The 19,545-nt window shown below is 25.7% G+C and overlaps 1 protein-coding gene across 1 annotated transcript in view; it reads right to left on the bottom strand.

Moving 5' to 3' along the window:
• LOC111632669 (anion exchange protein 3-like) overlaps positions 1-19,095 on the bottom strand; it is a 109,115-nt gene extending 90,020 nt beyond the window's left edge. The window contains 2 exon segments of the mRNA XM_023377168.1: positions 14,582-14,646; positions 18,872-19,095. Of these exon segments, the coding sequence (XP_023232936.1) occupies positions 14,582-14,623 (42 nt within the window). The 5' untranslated portion in view covers positions 14,624-14,646; positions 18,872-19,095.
• Positions 19,096-19,545: the final 450 nt, after the last annotated feature.

Below are 19,545 nucleotides of genomic sequence, written 5' to 3' on the forward strand. Positions count from 1 at the left end.
ATGAGAATAAGAGATTATTAGATACATAAATGTATTGGTGTACAATATTACATTATACAAGTGAAAAACAATAGGTTAAAGACTGTTTTGCATCTATATCATTATTATTATTATTAATATATTAGTATTAACTATAAATATTTGCATATTTTAGTTTAATTTATAATGTAAAATTTTAACAGTAGACCATAACTTTCTGCATGGAAGGGATTAGATTAATATATAGAGATAAGAATATGAAAATGAAAAATAAGGACTGCCCTTTGAAGTGAAGGAAGTATAGCAACTATCTGTGCATAATAAAAAGGAAATGAAGTTTAACAAATTAAGAAATCTTATTTATTCAAATTAACAAAATAAACTTTAACTTTTTTAATTTGTTAAAGTTTATTTTTCTTCAGTTGTTTAAATATTGTGAAGTTGAAACATGTCTAAATTTTCAAACTATTTACTGCATTTTAGACTATTATATATTTATGTTAACTGCGTTAATAACTATTATTATAATTATTTTAATAACTGACATATATAATTTAAAAATTTATTACATTAATTGTTGTTGAGTTTTCCTTAGATTAAAAAAATCATTTATTTTAAATGACAGTTAACATAAGCAAATCATTGTTTAATGTGTTTAAAATATATATAGTATATATAAAGGATAAATGTATATTAAGTTTTTTATTATTTATTTATGTCCTTCTTACACAAGTTCAGAAGAAACATTAAAGTAAAAGTGTCTTTGCAGTTTTTACTCTAATTTATTGTTTCTTCTGAACTTGTAAACTTTTAATTAATCAAATGTATTTTATATTAAGTATAATTGAAAAACTTAAATGACGTTTAAATTAATTGTACTATATATTAATGGTGTATATTAATTATATAATTGATGATTTATTATTATAGGTTTAGTGTAAATTTGTTAATATAAGTTTTATAGATAATAATTTCTAATAAAATTTATTTATATTTTAATATTTATAATTACATATAGTTCATTACACTATACATTACTATATTATAGTTAATTATCAACATTATATATCATTGGCATTAATCAACTTTATATTGCAATATTATTGCAAAGTTTTCGATATTTTGCAAAAAATTCAACACATATTTATATTTTAAAACTAACAATAGTGCTAAACATTATTTCCTTTTGACGATAATTACATTTATAAAAGGAAAAAAAAAAGTACGAAGTTTTAACACGTCCATAAATATAACGAAAACAACTTTTCACATTAAAATGCAGTTTTATTATTAATTCTTTTTATTTATTTAGTTTTATTTGTTTTTTGTCTCTAAGAATAAAGTATACTTGAAAAATTACATTTTTAATGCTAAAGTTTAGAAGTTTTCGAAAGAAGGAATTAATTCTTTTTTCTCTTATTTCTAAACTTTTCAAACTGACAAAATTGGTTTTAAAAAAAAATGTTTTTCCAGATTAAATCGACTGTAACATCGAATTAAATTTCTTTGCCTTCATGATTTTGAAAATAATTAAAATCCAAGAGGTTTTGCAGAAATCTAAACGTGTGAATTATTTCACACTAAATCGTAAGCTACAGTAATTATATTTAAACACTAATTCGCAATTTCAAGAAGCCGAAGTGAAAAAAAAAATCACTACTTTTAAATTTAATTAAATATTGTTTTATCTTTCTCATAAATATATTTATTTATTTGCATCCCAAGAGAATTTAGAAATACTATCGTTCATTGATAATAGATAATGCAACAAAATAATTTATTATGGCATATAAGATTTAATGTTATCATCTCCATACTTTTCTATGTACAGGTACTTGTATGAATTTTCTCAATATTAGGTTTGAAAAAAATAAATCATACATAAAAAATAATATTCCAGTTTTGAAACAGGAGCAACATTGTCGTCATTTATCTTTTCCATCATTTTTTTTAAACTAAAAACATTTTGAAACGTTTTATTATTTATTAATACACTGTATTTTTAATCAGTCTTGCTCCTCGATAGCTCTATTTTATTTCAATTTACTTAAATCATTTTGGATATTACAATACAAAATTTTATTTTAGCATTAATTTGAGAATATAATATAGCACTTAATAATTTAAGTTTGTTAATATTTTTAACAGCCATATACAAAATATAGCTTTGTGACATTTTTCCCTTCTTAATTTAACCTTTCTTTGTTTATAATTTATAAAATTCCAAACAGAAAATTCTTAGAAAATTATTTCATCATAATTATAATTTATATGATTTCTAGGAAACGAACGGAAAAATGAATAATATTCAAAAGCGAGAATAATCACGTTTTAAACGTTTAAAACTTCGTAATTTCACTAAAATATGCATTAACTTAACAGTAAATTCAATACCAATTAATCAATCAATATTAAAATTTATTAGTATTCGGAACATAGTGCTAAAAAGAATGATTAGGGGCCGTCCATTAATTATATGTACGATTTACGGGAGGAAGAGAGTCGAGGCATTGTCTACTTGGAATTTTTTTAGTGATATCAGTGACATAAATTTGTTCTTATAAGCCTACTTACTAGTCATGTGTATAAACTATCAATTAGATAATATTTGCATAACTTTTTAAAAATCATTTAAATTCCAGGGGATCCATGAACTATTGTATATGTAATTAATGGGAATTTGACAAAAGTATACTATTACACACAATGGGGAAGGAGTGGGGTCTAAAGTAGCTCAAAAACTGTACCCGCAATAAATGGATGGCCCCTTAAATCTATAAAAATATGTATTGTTAATACCAAAGTTATAAATTTAAAGGAAAAAAATCAATATTTAAAGTCTGTACATAACAATATTTTAATAAATACGAAGCGAAGTTCAATTGACAAGTAATAAAATTAGAATTATTTCAAATATCTGTTACGGTAGCTGTTTATACGTTTATACATATACATGTCTCTTTAATCCGAAATTCGGATTAAAGAGACATATAGGCCTATATGTATGAAAATTAGAATTATTCTAAATGGTGATTTAATTTATAATTATAGTTATTAGTTTTAAAAATATGAACTTATATTAAATTTATTCTAAAATCAAAATCTTTAATGCATTACATCAATAAGATTATTGAAGAAGAAACGTTTCTTTCTCTGCAATTTCTATTTAATAAAATTTGATAAAAGTATTCAAACAACACAGAAAAAAATCCTATCCTAAAAGATTAAAAATATGTAGCAAAAAAAGACCCGATTCGGTAAAATAATTGCATTATGAAAAACGTTTTCACATTACATACGAAATTTCCGCTTCTGATAGAATATATAGTCTATATATTATTAAAATTCTTTTGTGTTCAAACTAAACAGCAATAAGTCCACATTTATAAGGGAAAACTATTTGATAAGCAGTCGTTAATTACAAATGCCAGAACTAATTTTAAATATTTTGCCAGCATCACTTATATTTAACCTCTCATGTCGCCTGTTATCATCATTCATTTTCCATTTCGATATGGTATAATGATATGTTGAAATCTCAAGGATGCAGAGATGACATAATTTTTTGATGAATAATGATGATGTAATCGTATTCAATATAATTAAATGAATAAGTCAAGAATACGAAGAATCACGTTCTACAAAAAAATCTAAAAACACAATAAATGACTATCAGTGAATATCAATCATCATTAATTAGTACTTAGTGAATGTAACAAATGAAAAAAAAAATCTTTTTCCAGTATCTACATCAATTATAGATCTAATCTAACAGTTTAAATACAGTAAAAATCTTAATAATTTACAAAGTGTCACTTTGTATTGAGAAATAAGAACAATAACAAATTTCTATATATATCCATAGTAAATACTGTATGTAATATATATATGATGTTTCGTCAGAGAAACAGAGATCATTCAAATTAGAAATGGAGCTAATAAAACCTTAAAATATCTAATTTACTTATAAAAAGAATTCGTGGAAATTCAGTAACTAAATTTTGATTATTTCAAACAAAATTCAATATTTAAATTAAATTAAAAAGGTAATTATTTCATGGGCAAATATTTTATTCAAAAATATCAATTATCTTTAACATAAATGATTATTAATATGATGACATTTTTAGATGATTATTTATTATCCTGCAGTGTATAATACATTATTAAATGTAAATTTTAGCGTATTAAATACGTCATATATTGCAAAGTGTAATATATTAATTAGCAAATGGGAGAATTATGTGAATTAAATGTATCTGCATTTATTTAATGTATATATAATATACATATATAATATATCGTAAAAGCATTTTTAAACCGGTTGCTAGGTTAAAAATATAGAATATTACGTAAAAAATTCAAATTAATTGCATTTAAAATTAAAAAGCTTATTGTAATATCTGTAATGTTAATACGAAATGCATTATGCAATAAGATAATTATAAAATATTTCAAATTTATGTTGAAAATATTACATTGTTTTCGAATTTCGAATGCATCCGACAAAATATTTACCTTCTCTTAGTTTTTTCTCCAATAATTTATAAATCAATATTATATAATTATTTACTTAAAACTTATAGCAATTAGTTAAATAAAAAAAACAGAAGATAAAGCTCGTAATTATATAATTATTTATACGATTAGAATGTTTAATTGTGCAATAAATTTATTCTAAAGTAAGAAAATATTTTATGAAAACGTCCACTTTTAATTGATGCTTAATGACTTCACATAAAAAGGTATACAAACGTGCTGTATAATGAATATACAAAAATATCTAAATATAATTTCATTAAGATGAAAAAGTATTTTGCAAGTAACAAAATATTTTAATCTTTTACAATTTCATTTTGTGTATTGTAATAAAAATAATTTAAATTTTCTTCGCTTCTTATATTCAATAATAAGTTTGTTACTTCTACATATGAAGTATAATTCAATATTCCTGTCTAAAACATTATTTCTATTGTGTTACAAATAGAATAAACCGTTACATTATAAAATTCTTTACATACTGTAAATTGGTTTTTATTGAATAAATATGTAATAATTGAATACATTTATATGCATTAAAAAATTATTTAACTTTTTAAAAATATAAAATTAGCCGTTATTCTAATTTAAATTTTTTTATCTTAAAAATTAGTATTTTTAAAGTTTTTTAATTTAAATTAATTAAAATATTTTATTAAATATATGTTGTTTTTATATAGAAAAATGCTGACATGGGTTAAGATAATAACGTTTTCTATTTTTAAATATAATTTTAAATTAAAATAATAAATAAGATCGTTTACTATTAGATGACATTCCGTCATAATTTTTATTAGTTAAAGGCTAATAAAATTTAACTGTGTTAATATAGAATATAAAGCAAAAACTTTAATGGCTTATTATTGCTTAGACAACTCGAGTCATTTTGTACTAACAAGTAGTTATTTTTTTCTTGTAGAGAATAAAGAAATACAGTAGATGAAATCAAACCACATTTTACTGCAAATTGGTTTGGTTTAATGGGATATGACAATGATCTGCCAATGAGAAATGCCTCACGAGAGGGTTTTCTATGGGGAGAAATAATTGTTAGACATGCGAACAAAACCAGGAAAACTCACGTGGTCAACCCGTGATGACATGAACAATATTCAGTGGTCGTGGATTCACGCTCAGCCACTAGCGGGCGATTACTGTAAATTACTAAATGTCCAAATCATATTTGTAATCTCGAAATAATTACCTTATAATTAGATTAAAATTAACGTATTTTTATAATTTATTGTGTTAATGAAACTTTAATAGTCTTCTTATAAGCATTTTCGGTATCAACATCGAATAAATGCGAGTTCTAATTTGTGCTCAAATTAAAATATAATCTACATGCCAAAAATAAATTCATTAACAAAATCCATAATATTCTTACTACTTTAATTTAGCGGAAAATAAACTATTTAACTGCAATTCTAAATTACTGTTGAAAAGAACTCAGCATGCACTTTGTACTTTGTTTTGCAAGAAGTTGCATGAAAATTACATTACATTCCTTGTGCGTATGACAGATAATTGTCATATACATGCCGAATGTAAAAGTATAAAAGTTACGCCGAGAAAAATAAATAATTTTATTGTTCACTTAACTATTAAAAATTATAATTATTATTATGCATTTTATTATTTTTTACAGTGTTGTGCTTATCTTCGAATATGCGCTACTTTATGGCTCGGTCGTAAAAATTACAAAAGGACATGAAAAGAATATTAAAGCCACACATAGTATAGACTACTATTTATAATATATGTGGGTCTTCTTTTTTTTAAATAATTACAGTTTTCTTTCGAAATAATAAACAAAACATGCAAATAATGTAACGAGCAGAAATGACAAAGTATTATTATAATTAATGGAGAGCGTTGTAAAATGTTTGCTGATGCAGCATTATTAATTTTAATGATATAAGAATATAAATTTTATTTTTTATTGTTATCAAAATAACATCTATTTTTAAGTATTTAAACACGATTTCGTACTTAACGCCAGATAACTTTAATAACCAATACGAAAAGAAAAATCAATGGTCTGTAACCGAACTGTTTACGTATTTGTTTCACTATTCTGAAAGAAAAGTCTGACAGAATATTAATATAATTTCTTCAAAAGGTTCCTATTCAAAATAAAATTCTATAGTGGTACTTTATGCAACGAAGTCTTGAGATGAGTAGTTTGAGAAATTATATATTCAGGTTGACCTAGAAGTCCTTTGACATAGCAACCATTTGAAAATGTATTAATAAAAATATGCATACATAAGCAAGAAAAAAAACCACACACACATTTTGAATTAATGGGAAAAAATCCTATCAATAGTTCAAAACTATTTCATAAAAAAACTTATATTCTTGCCGAAAATGACTGCTATGTGAAAGGAATTCTGGATCACCCAGTACGTTATATACGGTATTATTAAATTAATATATTTATCCCTTCTAAAATATCTGAAACTGAACAGAAAAAGGATGTCATTTTGTAAGGATTTTTCACAACACTGTGAGAGAAATTCCGATTAAATCGTGATAAACGATAGAACACTTTGAAGTGCGTATAGTTCTAGAATATTAAATTTTTGATCCGGTGGAAATCGAATAAATAAATATATATATATATATCCTCCTAGGCCTTCAATCTGTGGTTTTGCTACCGGCAGTATGTTTCTACCGAAATTCAGAGGGAACTTTAGCTCAAAGAACCCCCTCATGGACAATGAGGGGGATTCTTGGAGCTAAATAATAACCTAGATAAATAAAGCCTGAACCTAGATAATAAAATAAAAATTGATTAATGAAATAAAGACAATTAGTAAATGCTTTCGAAATAGGTGAGGATAACGTGCGCCAGTAGCACGTTATCCTACGGCAAAAAAAGGGCAATTACCTGGATCCCCTACCGACAGGGGCCAAAACCAGTCTTTTATAAGAAAACATTTCTCCCAAAAAAATCCATGGGAAAAAAAAATGCCCGAAGTCAACACCGTACATGAGGCTCTCTAATTCAATCTGTCTGAACCCCATGAAGCTACAACGCACCACTAATGTGCGCCTACGAGAGAGCAAGATGAATTCAATTTTGAAAATAAAATTTGTTTAGATTATAGGGAAGAAATTAATGAATAATTGATTTTCATTAAAAATATAGTTTATTATTGAGAAGATGTAAAGAATCACAAAAGGTCCAAACAATGTCCAAATAGACAGTATATACACAGAAATATAAAACAGTAAGGACATAGAAGTAAAAAAAAAAAACTATATTCTCGTATTACATATAGAGATTTATTTCTTTTACCATAAAATTTAATGAATTATTTTTCACTCAAAACCATTTAGAATATCTAAAACTTTTCAAATTTAAAATATTTTACTTTCCTCTTACATGCGCACATCCTCACCTAACTCAAAAACGTCTATTAATTGTCTTTACTTCATTAACAAATACTCATATTATCTAAGTTGGAAAGAGTTCAAATAAATTTCTGAAAATAAAAAATTCTCCATAGACATAATGTTAAAAGAAAATCAATTACTTTTTTACTCGATTTCCACTCGAAAATTCTAATATTCTAATACTATATGCACCTGAAAATGTTCTTTCATTTATCACGATTTAATAGAAATCGATCTTACAATGTTATGAAAAAAAAATCCTTAAGAAATGACGTCCTTTATGCAATAAAATCTAATGGAAAACGCAAGTTACATTGCCCTAATCACATCTGGTAAAATAAAATTAAGTTTGATGTATCGATTTAAATAAATGTAGGCTACTAGTTGTTATTTGCTTACAACTTTTTAATTAAATACATAAAAAAAAAGGAAAGTTGCCTCCCCAACTGACATTATTTTAAAGAATGGCCTGTGTATTCAAAACAGATCCACTAAACTTTATTGTACGTTAATCAATTCAATCGGCAATAATTTAGTTATATACATACATAAATATCATAAATAATTTATTTGTTTATGTATAATTTTATATACAAATAATCTGACGAATTTTTCTCAGAATATTTACAAATTTTTCGAATTTTGNGATCGTTTACTATTAGATGACATTCCGTCATAATTTTTATTAGTTAAAGGCTAATAAAATTTAACTGTGTTAATATAGAATATAAAGCAAAAACTTTAATGGCTTATTATTGCTTAGACAACTCGAGTCATTTTGTACTAACAAGTAGTTATTTTTTTCTTGTAGAGAATAAAGAAATACAGTAGATGAAATCAAACCACATTTTACTGCAAATTGGTTTGGTTTAATGGGATATGACAATGATCTGCCAATGAGAAATGCCTCACGAGAGGGTTTTCTATGGGGAGAAATAATTGTTAGACATGCGAACAAAACCAGGAAAACTCACGTGGTCAACCCGTGATGACATGAACAATATTCAGTGGTCGTGGATTCACGCTCAGCCACTAGCGGGCGATTACTGTAAATTACTAAATGTCCAAATCATATTTGTAATCTCGAAATAATTACCTTATAATTAGATTAAAATTAACGTATTTTTATAATTTATTGTGTTAATGAAACTTTAATAGTCTTCTTATAAGCATTTTCGGTATCAACATCGAATAAATGCGAGTTCTAATTTGTGCTCAAATTAAAATATAATCTACATGCCAAAAATAAATTCATTAACAAAATCCATAATATTCTTACTACTTTAATTTAGCGGAAAATAAACTATTTAACTGCAATTCTAAATTACTGTTGAAAAGAACTCAGCATGCACTTTGTACTTTGTTTTGCAAGAAGTTGCATGAAAATTACATTACATTCCTTGTGCGTATGACAGATAATTGTCATATACATGCCGAATGTAAAAGTATAAAAGTTACGCCGAGAAAAATAAATAATTTTATTGTTCACTTAACTATTAAAAATTATAATTATTATTATGCATTTTATTATTTTTTACAGTGTTGTGCTTATCTTCGAATATGCGCTACTTTATGGCTCGGTCGTAAAAATTACAAAAGGACATGAAAAGAATATTAAAGCCACACATAGTATAGACTACTATTTATAATATATGTGGGTCTTCTTTTTTTTAAATAATTACAGTTTTCTTTCGAAATAATAAACAAAACATGCAAATAATGTAACGAGCAGAAATGACAAAGTATTATTATAATTAATGGAGAGCGTTGTAAAATGTTTGCTGATGCAGCATTATTAATTTTAATGATATAAGAATATAAATTTTATTTTTTATTGTTATCAAAATAACATCTATTTTTAAGTATTTAAACACGATTTCGTACTTAACGCCAGATAACTTTAATAACCAATACGAAAAGAAAAATCAATGGTCTGTAACCGAACTGTTTACGTATTTGTTTCACTATTCTGAAAGAAAAGTCTGACAGAATATTAATATAATTTCTTCAAAAGGTTCCTATTCAAAATAAAATTCTATAGTGGTACTTTATGCAACGAAGTCTTGAGATGAGTAGTTTGAGAAATTATATATTCAGGTTGACCTAGAAGTCCTTTGACATAGCAACCATTTGAAAATGTATTAATAAAAATATGCATACATAAGCAAGAAAAAAAACCACACACACATTTTGAATTAATGGGAAAAAATCCTATCAATAGTTCAAAACTATTTCATAAAAAAACTTATATTCTTGCCGAAAATGACTGCTATGTGAAAGGAATTCTGGATCACCCAGTACGTTATATACGGTATTATTAAATTAATATATTTATCCCTTCTAAAATATCTGAAACTGAACAGAAAAAGGATGTCATTTTGTAAGGATTTTTCACAACACTGTGAGAGAAATTCCGATTAAATCGTGATAAACGATAGAACACTTTGAAGTGCGTATAGTTCTAGAATATTAAATTTTTGATCCGGTGGAAATCGAATAAATAAATATATATATATATATCCTCCTAGGCCTTCAATCTGTGGTTTTGCTACCGGCAGTATGTTTCTACCGAAATTCAGAGGGAACTTTAGCTCAAAGAACCCCCTCATGGACAATGAGGGGGATTCTTGGAGCTAAATAATAACCTAGATAAATAAAGCCTGAACCTAGATAATAAAATAAAAATTGATTAATGAAATAAAGACAATTAGTAAATGCTTTCGAAATAGGTGAGGATAACGTGCGCCAGTAGCACGTTATCCTACGGCAAAAAAAGGGCAATTACCTGGATCCCCTACCGACAGGGGCCAAAACCAGTCTTTTATAAGAAAACATTTCTCCCAAAAAAATCCATGGGAAAAAAAAATGCCCGAAGTCAACACCGTACATGAGGCTCTCTAATTCAATCTGTCTGAACCCCATGAAGCTACAACGCACCACTAATGTGCGCCTACGAGAGAGCAAGATGAATTCAATTTTGAAAATAAAATTTGTTTAGATTATAGGGAAGAAATTAATGAATAATTGATTTTCATTAAAAATATAGTTTATTATTGAGAAGATGTAAAGAATCACAAAAGGTCCAAACAATGTCCAAATAGACAGTATATACACAGAAATATAAAACAGTAAGGACATAGAAGTAAAAAAAAAAAACTATATTCTCGTATTACATATAGAGATTTATTTCTTTTACCATAAAATTTAATGAATTATTTTTCACTCAAAACCATTTAGAATATCTAAAACTTTTCAAATTTAAAATATTTTACTTTCCTCTTACATGCGCACATCCTCACCTAACTCAAAAACGTCTATTAATTGTCTTTACTTCATTAACAAATACTCATATTATCTAAGTTGGAAAGAGTTCAAATAAATTTCTGAAAATAAAAAATTCTCCATAGACATAATGTTAAAAGAAAATCAATTACTTTTTTACTCGATTTCCACTCGAAAATTCTAATATTCTAATACTATATGCACCTGAAAATGTTCTTTCATTTATCACGATTTAATAGAAATCGATCTTACAATGTTATGAAAAAAAAATCCTTAAGAAATGACGTCCTTTATGCAATAAAATCTAATGGAAAACGCAAGTTACATTGCCCTAATCACATCTGGTAAAATAAAATTAAGTTTGATGTATCGATTTAAATAAATGTAGGCTACTAGTTGTTATTTGCTTACAACTTTTTAATTAAATACATAAAAAAAAAGGAAAGTTGCCTCCCCAACTGACATTATTTTAAAGAATGGCCTGTGTATTCAAAACAGATCCACTAAACTTTATTGTACGTTAATCAATTCAATCGGCAATAATTTAGTTATATACATACATAAATATCATAAATAATTTATTTGTTTATGTATAATTTTATATACAAATAATCTGACGAATTTTTCTCAGAATATTTACAAATTTTTCGAATTTTGTCATTAATTAATCAAAGTGAATATAAAATCAAAATTCGGGGAAATTTTTGTTTATATTGAAGGTTGTGTAGCTGTTAACTTAAAATATTTAATAAAGAGAAAAATGCTATATTCGTGTTTAATTGACTTGACAAAATAACTAATACGTCAACAATGAAAACTTTTGTGTAACTTTTCACGTTTGTTAGTACTGTAATATATATTTACTTCTGCAGCAAAATATTTTGACATACAACTTAAAGTCCGTGAAAACGTTCGTTTTCTCACGTCCTTTACTAATAATATAAATAAAATAGATACTTCAAACAGTCCTACTTACATAATCAAGTATTTTAAGTATCTTACCTTTTGTATAACATTAAAACATGACACATGCTTAACTTAGTTTTTCTACTATTAAAACTAAAAATTCCAAGTTGAAATGAATCGTTCTACTTACTTCAGACATTTTCCTTTTGTTCTGGTAAATGTTGCTTGCATAAAATTACAAAACTATTAAATTACAAAACTATTAAATCACACAACTTGAACACAAAAATCAGCATAGCATAAATTGTTGTTGTTCATACAAAAGTTAACCTCAAAATTATCATTGCATTCTATTCTATTTTTATTATTTTTGAAACACAAATGATGTTATAACTTTCAGGGCATTTAAAAATATTATTATTATTATTATTAATATATTAGTATTAACTATAAATATTTGCATATTTTAGTTTAATTTATAATGTAAAATTTTAACAGTAGACCATAACTTTCTGCATGGAAGGGATTAGATTAATATATAGAGATAAGAATATGAAAATGAAAAATAAGGACTGCCCTTTGAAGTGAAGGAAGTATAGCAACTATCTGTGCATAATAAAAAGGAAATGAAGTTTAACAAATTAAGAAATCTTATTTATTCAAATTAACAAAATAAACTTTAACTTTTTTAATTTGTTAAAGTTTATTTTTCTTCAGTTGTTTAAATATTGTGAAGTTGAAACATGTCTAAATTTTCAAACTATTTACTGCATTTTAGACTATTATATATTTATGTTAACTGCGTTAATAACTATTATTATAATTATTTTAATAACTGACATATATAATTTNGCAAATTTAATTAAATATGACATAAGCCTTATTTTTAAAATTATTCAGTTTTAAAGTTACATTTACTTACAATATTTTTTAGTCTTGTAATTTCTATTTTCTGTATGAATTGCTTGCAATTTCTCTAAAATTTTTATGCTTAGTTTTAAGCTACTCATACTTGTTCTGTTTCTTGTTCATTGAATGATAAAAATGCAACATTTTTTTTTTCAGAGAGTTATTTAAAGATATTAATTTTCTTCTAGATTAAAAGCATTGTAAGAGAGCTGCATTTATTATAAATTACAATACTTTTCAACCTTTATTTTTTTTAAAAAAGATAATAAGTTAAACAATACTGTAAAATCTTATCAATTTAAATCTCATACTAAATAGGAAAATGTTTTCATTTGAATGATTTCAATTTTTTGTTTTAAGTTGTATATTTTTGTTTTTTTTTATTTACTTCAACCAGTGAATTATTTTTAAAACATCTTGACAAAATTAAATTAGTAAACATATCTCTGACAGAAATTTTGACGTAACTTAATTTTTTTTTATGAACTAAACAATGGAAAAAATTAGAATGACATTAAGTGTGTGCTTTACAACCTAGTTTCAATTTGTATATAAATGATTACCTATGATCTTTCCACTTTAAACACGTTTTAAAAATACCAATGTATACAGCAATAATCTGAACAATAAATTACCAAATTATTAATACTTCTAAAATTGATTTGTAAATTTTATTATTTTTAATAATAAAAAATAAGCTATTTTGTTATTATTTCGTAATTGATAAGTGAAAATATTTATATTTTATAGTTTCCAAATTACCTTTAAATAACAACAAAAATTGAAAAATGATATCAAGTAATCAAAATTGCTTTCAGTTTCTTAGAATTCATTCTTACCAATTGCTATAACAATGTATTTTTTGTAATTTTCATTCATAAATGTTTTAACTTATTATTATTCCATTCTTAGATGACCTGTTTTGGTTTGTTTGAAGACCCCATAAAATTAACTATGAATCAGCATTTGAATAAAATAAAGATTTATTTTATTAAAATGAAAAGTACTAACATTCTAAATTGAAAAATATTTGATTTTATTCTAATGTATTTTAAGAAAACTTCTAAAATGTAAAATGTAATTTGTATGCTTTTCGTAGAATAAAAACATTTTTAGAAAACTGAAAACACTTTTGGGCTATTTGGCCATCTTAAGTCAGTAAGAGAAAATATGAAGAGAAAGATAAGTATAAATAAGATTACTTGAGTTTTCTAAGAGTTTTGCTCTAAGAAGAGCAGTTTCAATTGGTTCTAATATAGACAGATCAATAACATTAATTCTAATAAATAGCATAAATTTAAATATTTGAATTTGCCCATCGAGAATTATACTTCCTTATTGTAATGATTAATTATTCAGTTATTATTATAATTAATATATATTCAGCTGTGTTTCAGAGCATAGATGTAGTACCAGCTGTAGTCTCATCTGCACTCTATGCAAGAAGTTTTGCTGTATCCCAGACTTGCTAATCAATGTATAAATTCTACACTACACAGTTTGATCATACCTAGAGCCAGCACTGTAAAGATTATTTGATATTTGATAATAATCAAATACTTACAGCAGAGAGATTATCTGGAGCACTGTTCAGATTTCTTTCCATGTTTTCTATAAGCTAAATTTAACCTTTAAAAAATAAAGCATTAAATTAATATCAGTAATGTATGATTAAATAAATATGTATTTATTATAAAGCAATTAAGATAACGAAGCTTAAGATATGTTTTACGGTTAATATCTGTGAAATGCATTGCTTAAAAAATATTAACTCTGACTTATTACAGATAAACACAAATTAAAATTTTATGGAAGATAAAATATGAATAACTATTCCGAAGGACATTTACTCCATTGCAAAACTTTATTCACTGATTAAAAAAGTAAAACTTGACTAAATTTATTACATAAAATTGCAAATAAATTTTTTAAGGTAGAAAATATTTTTAGTATTTTACTAATTTAAAAATAAACATATTTTTCTCACTAAATTATATTTTTGTTTTGCACAGACAGTCATTGAACTAGAACAGGAAAGAAGAAAAACTATAAAGGCAAGTTTAGGAATTTTGATTGTTTTATCAGGTTCATTTATTATTAGAATTTTTATATTAAACAATAATAAGTAATTATAGAGTATAGCGTGCCGATAATATATCATTTGATACTTTTGGAGAATGATATCAAGTGAGTTACATCTAACCTGCGCTTCCATTGCATTGACATTTGCAATGTAACATGTATTTATTGTAAAATAAAAGCTCTAAATCTGAGGATTAAAATTAGAATTTGAAGTTAAATAAAGAAGCAGAATTTGGATATCTTATTTTTTCCTGTTTACGTTTTGTATCGGAAAATATTTTATCCAGGAAACACGGTTGATAGATTTCTCTTACACGCGATATCATCTATAGGAAAAAAAAATGGTCATAAGAAGTAATAAATCGCTACCACATTAAAAAAACAGATTTAACGATAAGACCAAGAACATTTTTATAGCAAATATGTCTTTTATTCATCACTCATTAAATATTTTAAACGAGTTTTATGCACTTCATACTTTCAAACAAATTCGATGAATTTCACCAGGAAATGCGAGCGATTAAAGAGTAAACACAGTATTTGCAAGCAGTTATAAATAACACGAGTTAAATTGAATTTCCATTTATAATACCAATTTTTAAACAAATTACCTAATTTTTAAGTAGGAACGCTAACGTATGTTGAGCGTAATTTTATTTAAAATTCAAATAACACTCTCAGTACCTAAATAATGGGAAATAAAATGTACAGTACGCTATTACTTTCCTACTATTTAGTAATTATTCTGTTTTTAACCTTGAAAAGAAGAGAAAAACCTGTTTTGAGGAAAGTAAATTTTCCATAACACTTGAAACTTGATTTATATCAGTATATCGCGTTAAATTTTTTGTTAAATCGAAATAAAATTATGTTTCACGCAGTTAAAAAAACCTATATTTCATAATAACGAGAACAATGTGAGCAATACTAACTTGATACGCTTTAAACTGTTCGAGTCAAAGGCCAAGGTTACTTAAATGACAATACTTTCTTACTAATGCATTGAATAATGTGTAACTTAAATAAATAAAATCAAATATTCGTTTAAATTCTTCGTCAATTACTCTTAGAAAAATATTTTCATTGACTATTTTATAAACAAAAGGAGGAAAATAGTACATGTGTTATTTTGCAGTTTGATTAACCTGATAACGATATGGTCTAGTAACTCAAGTGTCTGCTTCTATATATTAGTTTCTTCCGTACGAACAATGCCTTTCGATTATATTATTATGATAATTTTAATTCAAAAAATTCAAATTACAGAAAATTATACTTCTTATTGATGTAAATGTACTGTACATGTAAATAAGTACAGCAACTGCATATTTTTTTAAAATAAAATTTTTTCTTTGTCATCTTCACTGTACATTAAATATTTTTGAAAAGGAAGTCTAAGGAAATCCAATTTTAAATATGCATGTAGTGGTAAATTATATTTATGCATTAAATATAGCGGCGAACACTGTGCAATGAACATATGTTCACGTAGATCGAACGACATTACTGCGTTTTTTATACGGTTTTCTGTTGAAAGGATGCCAAAAAAGAACAGAAAAATATGAAAATAATCATTAAAAAATGCGCTACTTATACAACATTTTATACAAGAGATAACAATTCACGCGAGTTTACAAAATGCGTGTTTACCACCTTCATTCGCTAACTAACAATGCTAACTACTAATGTTTCCATATAAAAACACACACTACCAAGATATACGTGACAAAATCTTTCAGTACCAGTCTCACCACATCACTTTAATTATTTTGACCTTGAATTTTTGCTAAAAGAACTAAGATTTTAAACTCAATTAGATAAGGAAAAAAAGTGTTTTATTTATTTAAAAGGGGGGACAATTACATTGCGATTACATAATTTATTTCCTCATAAAATACATTCGAGCGTTACCGAATGTGCATGTAATTAAGATGTAGATGTATGGTAGAAAACCACAAAAAAAAATTATATATATATATGGGTGTATTAAGATTACAATTCTGAGTCATAAAAGGGTAATAACCGGAATTTATAAACAATCATCTTTTATTTTGTAGCATAATTTAATAAGATATAAAATATTCTGAAATATGATTTAATTACAATTAACTATTGTTTAACTTTAATCATATTTAGAAATTTCCTAAATATTTATGTAACTAGATTTTTTTTAACAGATTTCAATTTATTGAAAAACTTTGACTTGCATAAGCGTTCTTCTTTTGATCTTTATAAATGCAATAATCTTTTTTGAGTTACGTGACGTGAAATAATTTGCCTTTAATATTTTAATAATATCATTTACCTTCTATAAAATAATAATTAATGGCAAACACTTATTAGGTCAATAGTTTAATAAATCTTTTAACCTTATAAAAAATACTGTAAAATCAAAACTAAGTGTTATAAAAGTAATAACACAGAAGTAATTTAATGTACTGTACAGGATAACATAGAACATATAAAATAGATAAACTTGGCCAAGAATTTATGTTTAGTCACGTTCGCGAGTACATCCATGTAAGATGCCACATACAATTATCATGTGTTTGATTTAAAATGTAACCTTCTGCCGCAAAATCATCCAAGGTTTATGAAGTTCTATAATAAACTAGTTTAAATATTTAAAAAAACATTAAATGCATAATCCTGTAAATGTCACTTCACTGGAGATATCAGAGGACAAGTCAGAAAAACCAGGCATGAAAAAAAAAATCAATAGTGATAATTTTAATATCGACCACATACTATCGACCATCCTCAGGATAATGGCCAAGATCATAGATCAAGATTTCAGTTATCTCCTATCGATCGGCTGTAAAATAAATGGTAAAACGCCAGACTATATTTAAAAAAATCTCTGTCTAATTTAACAATTAAAGTGTTTAAAGAGGTGAGACTGGTTAGTCACTCAAATTAAATATTACTCATTAAAACAATGTAAACATCTGATAACGCATCTTATCTGTCAACATAGAATTCATTTTAAAAAATATATAATTTTTATAAAATCTATTAGGGGAAAAAATCATATTCTTAGAACGACATTCGTTTCCTATTTTGATAACGTTTTGTTTTTTTTTTACAGCGATTTTCTTAGAAAATGAACATTTAACATTCATTATAAAAACATTTAACACGCAACATTGATTATCTAAAGCCGAGTCTAATTATAAACGAATAGCCACACACGTTTGTTATAAAAAAAGAAAACATATACAATATACATATTCTATATATACTACCCTTGCTATTTTAGTGAAGTGAGAAATCTTACACACACACACACACACACCAATATGAAAATATTTTACTTATAAATTCTAGTTTTTCCTGTTTCCTGGTATCAAACCATTAAACGATCTTATCGCTATTTGTGCGCCCGAAGAAAAATAACAACTTAAATATAATGCAGCATTCTGTATGATAAATAACCCAAAAAAACCTCAGCACGTGTAGCCTAGTTAACATTGGGTCACCGGGAGCTTTTTAGGTGTAAAATTTTCATTTCCTGAAAGAATTTTAAGGATAAACCTCGGAGATGAGTCATCGGCATGAGAAATTAATGAGAAAAAACTGAGGAGTCACTCTATAAATAGACAATAGATAGCTGACAATGAAAACAATTAAATTATTAGTATTAAGCTTAGGGTGCAGTTAAGACACTGATTTTTTTTTTTGTTTGCTACACTAGTCAGGTGCGTCAAGCTGTTATACCAACGCACACGTGCTTTTTAAATCTATAAATAAGTATAGTTATACACATACTTACTGGACAGGGGGAGAGAATACTTAGAACATCGCGACGACACACGTTGTAAACAGAATCAACAAAGGCACATGGTCTGTCTCGACAGAACACTTCACTACCCACCGGGCGTATTCTTCCACCAGTGTGTTCAGCACCATCGGTTCACAGACGCCCTCTGTTAGGAAATTCCATAATCTTTCTAATACTTGGATGTGACCTTTCTCAAAATTCTAAATTGTTATTATAATATAAAATGATGCCATTATTTAAACTTGACGTTTGTCTAACAGTTAATGCGATCATTTACATAATGGTATACGATTTTATTGTTTAATAAATAAATTGGATAATTTCCCGTTCTTAACGCCGTTGGGCATTATATTATTTGCTTATATTGCGTTTGAAATTGTATCAAAAATTAACAAAACTGTCATTTTCTAAAATTAATTATTGTCATTTATATAATTCAATCATTACGTGCTATAAGGACGCTTAGTTAATTATTTTTTCTATCTACGTTTTTCTCTTAAGCTATTTAAAATTACATTTTTATTATTATATCCTTTATAATAATCATCGTAATGTATTTTCCTGTTTAGTACGAGTGATAATGTAGAAATATGATGGAGTATCATCTTCCATCTTCAACTGCATTGTTGATAGTTTGTTTTCTTGATATATAATATACTTCGGAC

This window comes from Centruroides sculpturatus, unplaced genomic scaffold, assembly GCF_000671375.1.
Source record: "Centruroides sculpturatus isolate CEXI.00-Female unplaced genomic scaffold, Cexi_2.0 scaffold733, whole genome shotgun sequence".
Taxonomy (NCBI): Eukaryota; Metazoa; Arthropoda; class Arachnida; order Scorpiones; family Buthidae; genus Centruroides; species Centruroides sculpturatus.